The sequence below is a fragment of the Oryza brachyantha genome, chromosome 5, assembly GCF_000231095.2.
Source record: "Oryza brachyantha chromosome 5, ObraRS2, whole genome shotgun sequence".
NCBI classification, from domain to species: Eukaryota; Viridiplantae; Streptophyta; class Magnoliopsida; order Poales; family Poaceae; genus Oryza; species Oryza brachyantha.
In genome coordinates, this window is record NC_023167.2 from 17,849,358 (window position 1) to 17,860,325 (window position 10,968).

General features: G+C 45.0%; 2 protein-coding genes across 2 annotated transcripts; both read left to right on the top strand.

Moving 5' to 3' along the window:
- Positions 1-415: 415 nt before the first annotated feature.
- LOC102703215 (protein IQ-DOMAIN 1-like) lies at positions 416-3,564 on the top strand. The gene is made up of 4 exons (XM_006654659.3): positions 416-721; positions 831-1,067; positions 2,392-2,505; positions 2,593-3,564. Exons 1-4 carry the CDS (start codon positions 419-421, stop codon positions 3,208-3,210), a joined length of 1,272 nt encoding a protein of 423 aa, XP_006654722.2. The 5' UTR covers positions 416-418; the 3' UTR covers positions 3,211-3,564.
- A 2,004-nt stretch (positions 3,565-5,568) lies between these two features.
- LOC102715861 (probable cytokinin riboside 5'-monophosphate phosphoribohydrolase LOGL7) lies at positions 5,569-7,982 on the top strand. The gene is made up of 7 exons (XM_015837194.2): positions 5,569-5,913; positions 6,084-6,181; positions 6,342-6,372; positions 6,908-7,007; positions 7,102-7,172; positions 7,300-7,443; positions 7,528-7,982. The coding sequence occupies exons 1-7, from the start codon at positions 5,791-5,793 to the stop codon at positions 7,621-7,623; spliced, it is 663 nt and encodes a 220-aa protein (XP_015692680.2). The 5' UTR covers positions 5,569-5,790; the 3' UTR covers positions 7,624-7,982.
- Positions 7,983-10,968: the final 2,986 nt, after the last annotated feature.

A 10,968-nucleotide genomic window follows, 5' to 3' on the forward strand; every position in this document is an offset into this window, starting at 1 on the left:
TCCGCATGACATGTGGGCCAACCCCATCGTCCCAGAAAAAGCCGTCTCCCCACCCCATCCCCACCTTCTCGAACCCCGACGTCCGCGACAAAGCACCTGGCCCCATAATTTAGAACCGCCCTCGCTCCCGTCAATGACACGTGGACCCGGCTCGCCTCCTCCCCCACCTGTCAGTGACCCGGCCCAGGTGGGTCCCGCTGCTCCCCCGCCTTTGCCCGTTGCGGCTTCTCGCCGATCAAATTTTGAATCCCCCACCACGAGAACGGTTTTTTTTGCTCGGCGTCGTGGACGAAAAAGACAACGGCTAACTCCTCCTCCGCTCCTCCATTTCTACTTCCATTTTGTCCCTAGCTTTGGCTTCTTCTCCACCGCCACCTCCTATTCCTCCTCCTGTCGCTGACTTCCGGGGTCCGCGGCGATGGGGGCGTCGGGGAAGTGGATCAGGTCGCTGGTGAGCATCAAGGCGCCGTCGTCGGAGGGGACGTCGAGGGGGCGGAAGTGGACCCGCCGCCTGTGGCGGAGCAGCTCGTCCGCGTCGGCGGCGACCGCGGGCGGCTGTGGCGCCGCGGATTCGGAGGAGGTGTCGGAGGAGGCGTCGTCGGAGGCTGACGCGTTCAGCTCGGTCGTCGCGGCCGTCGTGCGCGCGCCGCACAGGGACTTCCGGGTCATCCGGCAGGAGTGGGCCGCCGTCCGCGTCCAGGCCGCCTTCCGCGCCTTCTTGGTAAGGCGTAGATCGATCGCTCCTCCATGATCTCTTCTCAAGGTGCTGCTTCGATGTAGCGCGGTGGTGATGTGATGCTGATGTGCGTGTTTGTGTGGCGTGCGGGTAGGCGCGGCGGGCGTTGAAGGCGCTGCGAGGCATCGTGAGGCTGCAGGCGCTGGTGCGCGGCCGGCTGGTGCGGCGGCAGCTCGCCGTGACGGTCAAGTGCATGAACGCGCTGCTGCGGGTGCAGGAGCGCGCGCGGGAGCGGCGAGCGCGCACCTCGGCCGATGGCCGGGACTCGCGCGATGCGCTCGGCGACCGCGACGGCCGTGCCGACACCATGATCCCTATCAAGCAAGCTGAGGTATGCAGCAAACACAGCCTGAGATGTGCAATGTTACTGTGCATCCTATCGTTTGCGTGAATTTCGGAATGCAAACATGAATTGCACTGGAGAAACTTCCGTTGTGCATGCGGTGCATTGGGTTAAAGAATCGAAATGCTTATGTATAGAATGCATCGCAATCTACATGCCATTTCTGCAAATTTGATGCCACTGAGAAATTTCTTGTCTTCTTGCTACTGGAATTCGGTAGAGCCTGAGGTAGAAGTGTGTCTTACAGTTCATGTATCTGTATGTAATACGGCCCTCTCGCTCAATAGTTGGCCCATGGGCTATGTGGTTGAAATGTATTCCCTTGCAGATCTTGTTAATATTGCAACCTAATTTCATATTGCTCTTAAATAACATAGATCTTGTTTTGAATCCAAATCGAACGGTTTGAGGTAAAATAGTCACAATGTCTGCGTTTTGAATTAAAGCTTCAAAATTATTCTCTTACTAGCATATAATTTTTTAATTATTTGGTGACCTTTTGAACTAAAGTTAAATTGTACTAGGTGTTATAATTTGAAAGGTTTGTACTGGTGTCATAGTTTGATTCCTTAAGTAGAAATGAGTGCAGGTATTAACATTGCAACCAGATTGCATATTGCTCTTAAATAAGATAGGTCTTGTTTCAATCCAAATCCAAATTATAAAGTAAAATAATCACCATGTTCGCATTTTTTTTCAATCTTCAAAATGGTTGTCTTGCTAACATGTTAAAATTATTTTAATATTTTGGGTATCATTTGAAAGCTCTAAATTAGATTATTTTTTTAAAAAATAAGTTAAATTGTACCGGTGTTATAATTCTAAACGTTTGTGTGGAGCCAGTACAAAAGATTAGAATTATAACACCGGTACAATTTAACTTATTTTGGTGGGGTTCTTTTACTTGAGAGAAAGAGATGCATGGCTTAATATGGTGGGGTTCTTTTACTTGAAAATGACCTTTGAGACTGATGGACAATTAAGCTCCTTTTTTTAGTAATGATTGAGTCCATTAAGATTGTTGTTTTCTCTCTCGTAATGACAACACATGTTTGAATCGATCTTGGAAGTGATCCTGTTAGGTAACAAAGACAATGCTGACAAGACCGATAACGCCTTTGCAATTAGTTATTGCCAATCAAAGTTATAATTAAGATGAAACTGTACTTATACTTTTAAAAAGCCCGTGACTCCACACAACAGTGTATTTCTTTTCGTTGTTTTAATTAGAGAAAAAAAATGGTGGTTTTGTTTTAAAATGAGATGTGTGTATATATGTCCTATGAACGTACCAAAAACTGTGGCATTGCAGGAACAATGGTGTGACAGTCAAGGCTCGGTTGCTGAAGTAAGGTCAAAAATACACATGAGGCATGATGCTGTAGCTAAGAGAGAAAGGGCAATTGCTTATGCGCTCTCTCACCAGGTAAACTTTGTATCAATAAGAGGAACTCTTGTGCTAGATGACTGTAAGTTAATATAACATGCTGCTTTACATCCATTTTCCTTTCAGCCTAGGAGTTCAAAACACAGTGCAAGACCAAGCTCTCCTGCTAGATCTCTGAGGAGCCATGACTCGAATAGGTGCAATCATGACTGGAGCTATATAGAAGGATGGATGGCAACAAAACCTTGGGAGAGCAGGCTCATGGAGCAAGATCGTTCTGAATTGACATGTTTCAAGAACAGTGGTGAACTTAACTTAGGTGACTCCAAAGTTTCAAATGCAAAATCAGTCAGAATAAGAAGAAACAATGTCACAACTAGGGTGGCAGCAAAGGCTCCTTCCGTACTCTCAGCTTCTTCTTCCGAGTTCCTGTGTGACGAGAGCTCTCCATCCACATCGTCAGCAACTCCAGCAAGATCCGACGGTGGCCATGGTGGAGGGCCGAGTTACATGAGCTTGACCAAGTCTGCCAAAGCAAGGCAGAGTTGCAATAGCCCATTCCAGATTCAGAGACAACGATCTGGTGGCATGTCGTCTTACAAAAGGGTTGCACTCTCCCCATTAGATGTCCAGAGCAACGCCGGCTCGGAGATTTCAGTCACCTCCAGGAAATTGAACAGTCTGTCTCTGAAAGGCCGGAGCATGACAAGGAGCTTGGACAAGGAGAATGACAATCTTTTCTAGCTTTACAATTCTACAGACAAATTAGTTAATTTGAACCTTCATAAATATTCCCAAGCTTACTGTTAAGATTATAAATCCAACCAAGCTCAACCAACTCCTCATTGCCTCTTTATGTCTTTTGTATGCACAACCCAGATTAATCATTAGTCAAAAGTTTGAACATCTTTTTTATCCCTAAAAAAAATGCTGTGCAGCATTAGCAAGGAGCTGCAGTTTCTAATCGGATTCGACCTTGATGGCGACAGTTTCTTATGTTTCAATATAACTTGGGGACAATGAGAATGATGCTACATTTATCTCTGTTTGTTGTGACAAACAATCGTTTTGTCCTCTTCCATGAAGATCCCATGACATGCCATTGCCGGTTGCCTAATCGCTCAAACAATTGCCCATAGTCCCTCCCCGATTGGTCGCTCTCATCACAATCGCCGGGTAAACATTTTGTGTTTGGTGCAGCGATCGTCCTTGACTGGCTTGTTTATTTGGCGTTCTTTTGACTAAACGACCTGATCGATTACAAATCTGCTTTTCAAAAAAAAAAAAACCCTACGATTTGGATGGATATAGCAGCAATCAGCGGCTAAGGCCGTGTTTAGTTCTTAAAAACTTTTCTTAAAAACATCACATCGAATCTTTAAACATCTAAATAAAGTATTAAATATACATAAAGATTAAAACTAATTACACGGTTACGTGTGAAATCATGAGACGAATCTTTTGAGCCTAATTAGTACTCGATTAACCATAGGTGCTACAGTACCAACATATGTTAATGACAGATTAATTAGACTCAAAAGATTCGTTTCGCGGTTTGCAGGCGGAATCTGAAATTTATTTATATAAATAGACTATATTTAATACTTTAAATATACGACCGTGCGCGTCGATATGACTTCTTTTCCAAAAAAAAATTTTAGGAACCGAATGCACCCCTAATACGTGGCGTGCTGAAATTAAAAGGACTAGAGAAAAATATGGAGAAAAAGAAAGCTCGGACACGACGAGATTGTGCAGAGGAGCAGCAGCTGCAGTGCCGTCCTGTACCACTCCCGGGCTGTACACAACGCTGTTGAGAGGGACGTGGTGAAAGCTATGCCGAAACCGAAGACGACATCAACCGCGCCTCTACTACCACCGCAATACACGTTTTCCATCAAAGACCCCAACTTTGAGTATTCCATTGAATTAATATTTAGAATTGATTTTAAGGTTTTAATTTTATTGTTGTATTATATTTTTCTAGCTTTAACATTTGAACCGCTGATAATGAATAAATAAAACTTAGTAATGATTTATATTTTTGGTTGTTTTGTTCGCTTTTTACTTATTATTAACCGTAGCTCAAACGATTAGAGCCGGTGACAGTAAATTTCATCATTTATAAAAACATTTAGTAGAGCGTAAGCTGGTAAAACTCATCTTGTGGTGGAAAGTGTCCATCCGGATTTAAGTCTAAACTTAACATATATTTGATCGTAGTGACTAATAATATTTTCAGTGGTAGATTATGTACTTATCGGAAATGAAATGTTGGGGGTGTTTACATGAGTGTTTGTACTTATCGGAAGAGTCACTGTAGCGACAGAACTATAGCATCAAATCTTAGCCATTCACTGGAAAAATGGATGGCTGCGATTGCATGTAGTCCCTAATATGCAGTTCTAGCTGTGACTGTACTGATCCAAAATCCCTCTGTATGGTAAAGCATGTTTGTTACTTGAGTATTTTATTTCATTCTTAAGAAGGTACTATTGTTTTTTATATAAAATTTAGTATATTCTATTATCTAAGATACCAAAAGATATCAGATTTTACGTAGAAAATAGTGTACCTCCTGTACCTACTTAAAATGGTAACATTGCTCTTGTTACTTAGAGCGGGTGGCGTTGTCGCCTGACGGTAACTTAACTTTGCCCTAAGAGAGTTCCTATTTTCAAGCCAGCCAGGAGAAAAAGCGCCATAAATCCGGGTTGCGCAACGCGACACCGGGTTGCAGACGTGCCATCGATTCAGCGACACCCAGGAGGAGCGAGCGGAAGCGGATGGATGGTCCAGGCCGCCGTGGAGGGTGGCGCCCGGTGGCGATGGTGGTACAGTGCCACGCATGCCGTTATCCGGAGGAGGGTTCACTGGTACCGGAGCCAGGCAGGCAGGCAGGCGAGATTCTCGGAGACAGACGGTGAGGGGGACAATTCAGCGTTACGGGCTTTGAGGCGCGCCCCCGGGGCCCCCACCATGCCACCACCACCACCGGCGTGTGCAGCGCCGGTGATTGGCGTGGCGTGGTGTGGTGTGGTGTGGTCACCGCGAAAATGACAGCGGCGACGGTGGTGGTGGTGGTGGTGGATGGCGCCTGCTTTGACCCACCCCCGAATTAAAAGAGGCGATCATTGCGCACCGCTCGCCCCCGCCCTCGCCCTTAATGCCGCCATCACTCTCTGGGCGACGAGGACGACGAGCAGCTACTTGGTGATAGCGCAGCCACGCGCGGCGCGCCGAAGAGCTCGCCTCTTCGCCGGAACGCGCGGTGGTTGAGGAGCTAGCTAGGGTGGTGTTGCTGCTGCGCGTCTGCCGCCTGGCATGGGCGACAGAGCGGCGGCCACCGCGTCGAGCAGGTTCCGGACGATCTGCGTCTTCTGCGGCAGCAACGCCGGCCGCCGCAGGGTGTTCGGGGACGCCGCGCTCGACCTCGGCCACGAGCTGGTGCGTGGGAATGGAATAATGGCGGCGCCGGCCGCGGCCGGGGCGAACTGGCTTCGCCGCCGCCGTGCGTTTCTTGATTTCTTTCCCTTCTTCGATCTTGGTTTCCCGGTCGTCCGGCCGGTGCGCCGCGTTCATGGCGCGGGCCGTTCGCTGATCTCTTCTTTTCGCAGGTGAGGAGGGGCATCGATTTGGTCTACGGCGGCGGCAGCATCGGGCTGATGGGCTTGATCGCGCGGACGGTTCTTGGCGGCGGCTGCAGCGTCGTCGGGTAACGCAGCTAGCTACCTAGCCATAGCTTCTGCACTTGCGATTTCTCATCACTTCCTATCAGCTGCAGCATGCACCATGTTAAAATCTTTCTTTGGAGGTGTTCTTCCACCGTCGTCTAATGCAGCGTGTGACAAAAATCTTGTGTGGTTTGTTTGCAGGGTGATTCCAAGAGCTCTCATGGCTGTCGAGGTCTGCAATTTTTCCGATTTCAGTTCTGTAATCTGTCCAGTGTTTTTGGTGGACTTCAGAGTTCCAAACTGCAGTTCATCAATTCAGTTATTTGTTAGTATATACTATGTTGTAGCACTGCACATGACACAGTAGGGTTTGCCATGCTGTGTTCTTCCTTGGAGAAGTCTGCTGCTAGATTCTTGTGGTGTTTGGGGTTAGGATTATTGCACGTTTGAAATGAACAATGATTAAGCTAGACAGGACTAGAATTCCGGAAATTTGGTTTCTGTCCATTTTTTTAGGTGGCAGGTACAGCCGTATAGCAACATAATTCAATTCAGAGTTAGTTTCCAGCTGAATTAAATAGTGCTGGTATACTTGCTATCTTGAATTTGACAGGATGATGTTATCTGAGCCGAACTTAATTGAGAATAGTATGTGCAGCTGACCATTCAAAAGTTTTGCTTTGACTTGGAAGGACTGTACAGCTTTTGGTGCAGAGTTTTTCTTAATTGTGTTGACATTTGCAAATGGGCCTCTTCTATTCTAACAGATATCAGGTGAGAGTGTGGGAGAAGTGATAGTTGTATCTGACATGCATGAGAGGAAAGCTGAGATGGCTCGACGATCCGATGCGTTCATCGCTCTTCCTGGTGCGACATATTTCATAATTTCTTTCTACCTTGATCAATCACAATGATAATTGATACTAATTCACATGTAACCTTGCTTACTGATTTCTGTCAGGGGGCTATGGGACAATGGAGGAGCTGTTGGAGATGATAACATGGTGTCAGCTTGGAATTCATGACAAGCCAGTAAGCACAACTGCATAACTGATAGATACATATATGTTGCAAACGAAAAATTAGCAAACAATTTTTTTAGACAGATTAAGGTTTTGCATGATGCATCACACATATCAAAACCTTGCCAAATCAACAGGTCGGATTGCTAAATGTTGATGGTTACTACGATCCGCTGCTTGCGCTGTTCGACAAAGGCGAGGCGGAGGGTTTCATCAACTCTGATTGCAGACAAATATTCGTTTCTGCACCAACTGCAAGTGAACTGCTGACAAAGATGGAGGTAAATTTCAAACTTTTTCTTCATACTTTGATGGCAACATTTTGCAAAACCTGAGTGAATTTCCATGTGCCGGTTTGCATCCAGCAATACACCCGGTTGCACCAGGAGGTAGCCCCTGCAACAAGCTGGGAGATCTCAGAGCTTGGATATGGAAGAACACAGGGTGCTGATCAATCCTAGCCCTTCACTTCGAAAGCGAAATGATCTACTAATGCATCTGCTTTTTTCTCTCTCTTGTTTTTCCTGTTTTTTCTCAATTGTCAAAACTCCTCACCTGAACATGGTCTCTCTCTCCATTGACGATTTCTGCTCCCTTTCCTTCCTACTTGCTGTGTTCTTTCTATCCCGGTGGCGATCGAGGAACAAGTCGTCGTCACCATCCACAAATTTAAAGTTTGAAGTTTGAAGTGCTGCCTGCATGAATTGGATTATGATCACGTAGGAGTAAATTTATGTAGTATTCTTTCCGTTTCACATTATAAAACTTCTGACATTGCTTATGTTTATTCTCATATATGTGATAATGAATCTGAATATATATACAAAATATATATATTCATATATAAATAAATCTAGAAAGCCTTATAATATGAAGCCGGTGCGTTCTTGTTCGGGCGACGTCAGGAGTGTGGATCAGTGGGAGTGACATCCGATTGGATTTGTACTCATTTGGAAGCCTTTTCTTTTGGGCAAAAAGAACACAACAGAATGATGATGGTGGTGCGACGTGCGAGCGAGTGATGCAGCGCGAGTGATTCTCTTCTCTTCTCTCATCCGCTTTGCGTTCGCGAGGTGATAGGGCGGGCGTACTTTCGTCTATTCTTCTCCTTTTCTTTTCTTCTTTTCGCTTTTGAATGGGCGCGTGTTGGGGTCTCGTCTCTTTGGTTGATGGCAACGTCCACGATGACGCGCTCCTCCTCTCTCTGGTCTCGTCCCGGAGCCCCGGATTGCCTGTTTGTTATCCAACAAAATATCTTAATTAAAATTACATGAATATAACTATAGTATACTTATGATATAATTATAATATAACCTAGTATATAATTATAAATGTAACTACTATTAATGTTAAGAAAACATAGGCACAACAGAGACACGAATTTAACACGAAAACCTTTACGAAAAAAACCACGAACTCCAACCAACAATAACCATTTACAACGTAGGGGAAATATAATGGGTCATCCCGCCTTTACGTGCAGTTTATAGCAGATATATAAAGGGAAAGTGAGTCTTAGGAAAAGAATATTAGTCTTATTAGGAAAATCTAAGAGTCCTAAAGGAAAAAAAAGTTTTCTTAGGAAACTAATAACATAATTTAAATACATGACATATTGTAATTCAGATAATATCTCTAACAATTACTAGCATGTAGGTCTCACATAAACAAAAATTACTCATAACTTAATGCTAGTTATGTTAGATTTACTACCTCTGTTTCTAAGTATTAACATTTTTAGGTTGTTTAATATAGATTAAGAAGATATTAAAATACACCCCTTTAGTTACTTTAGTAGTTAATTTTTGAAGTTTGAATTAATTAAATTCTCTCTAAGCATTTGATTGGCTCTGGAATCATTCTAATGATCAGAATCATGTAAATTAGTTTAGAAATGATTATACTGTGGCACAAAATTTAAATACCATAAACGCTTATATTTTAAAAGGATGGAATACATGACAGCTACATTATATTTATATATTAGTTATAATATAATATAATTATAGCATAGTGACATTCCATGATTTTTAAAAACAAAAACAAAATCGCACCACATATTTTTAGCAAAAACATGGTAGTTTTGCATTGCTCCTGATCGATGGACTGACTTCACGACCCGGTCACGCATGTGCAATCGTGGGCTCTGAAGCGAACCTATCAGGAGTGACACTCCCTTTCCGGCCCAACTGAAACAAGCCGCACATAAGTAACGCTGCCATTCAGGCCCAGACATTATGAATTAGCTATTTTACCATCGTTAAAACATCATTAAAAATATATCGAGGTATCACATTTTTTAATAAAAATTTATTACATTGAGATATAATATATCATATTAATATTTTGCACTAAAATAGAAAAAAACTTGCTGGCTACTGTAGGGATAGAATGGGCAAAGAGAACATTTTTATAAAAAATGTTTTGTAGGGAAAACCTTGCACTGTAGCTCAGTGGCTGCAGTCCACTGGTGCAGGAATTTGGAAGGCTACTGTTGCTTGCATATCCATCAGCCGCATTCTCTGATTATCCCATCGAGCTCATCTGTGCTGTCTACACATTGAACAGTACTATTGGCGGCATACGCACAAATACACGATGCAATAATAGCTACGGTACGTACACTTATACATGTGTACTCCCTCACGTCTTTAATAGTTGCCTTTTGGACCAATGTCACACCCGGAGTTTTGTCCCAAGTCTAAATTTGTAAAAGAAATTTGTAAATAATAATTGGCTTAATTAACTCAGGAAAAATCCCTCTAAAAGAAATTAATTTAATTAAATCGAGGTTCGCAAATCAATTAACTGGATTTAAACTTAAATTGAAGAAGTATAAAATTTGGCCAAGCAAATTAATTTAAAACTCAGCAAAAGTGGGGTTTTCCTTTTTCCCTCTTTTTTCCCTTCCTTCTCAAATTGGGCTGAAGTCTAATTTTCCTCCTCTCTCTTTTTCTTTTTCCTTTTCTTTTTCCCCTCTTCATTCCCGGGTCGGCCCAGCCGAGCCGGCCTTCTCCCCGCTCGGCCGGCCCAGCCAAGCCGGCCACTCCCCTCCGCGCGCGCGCCCTCCCCCCTCCTTCCTGGGCCGCTGCCTCGGCCCAGCGTGCCGCGTCGCGCCACGTCCATGCCCGCGAAGTCCGCCGTCACCTCCCTCCTCCCTTGCGCCGCTGACAGACGGGCCCCGCCTGTCAGCGACCGAGCCCGGTCACTGGCCGAGTCCGCCTCCGCCTCGACTCCTCCGGACGCCGCGCCGCCGCCGCAACGGCCGCCGCCGAGTCCGCCGCGTCGCCGACTCGGTCTCCAACTACTTCGCCGCCCTAGCCGCGCCACCCCCCTATAAAATCCCCTCCTCGCCGCCGCGCTGCCGCTGTTTTCCCCTCCGCCACCGAGCCGCCGCTGTGCCCCGCCGTTCGCCGCCGACGTGCGATCTTGCCCTCGGTATGCCATGGTGGTATGTCGGCGCGCACGTTCAAGTGTAGTGGAGTCGTGTCTTGTGGGTACAGTAGTACACCTCTGATCAGAGTATAACCTATTCGAATAGTCGTGTCCGCGGTTAAGGGCGAACTCCCAGCTTCACTGTGATTAGTGAATCTTTAATAACTTGGGTAAACTGGTTTTCACTTGGGACTACTACAATGTGGTGTAATGTTGAGTAGTGGTTGGGCCTGTTGCAACGTGGTGTAACATTGGACAGTGTTGTGGTATTTTAAACTATTATTTACCTATCCTTTAATGTATTTAATTACCTTTATTCAGTTTATTCTCTGTTATTTATTTAAGTGCTGCTTTATTGCAACTAACCCTAA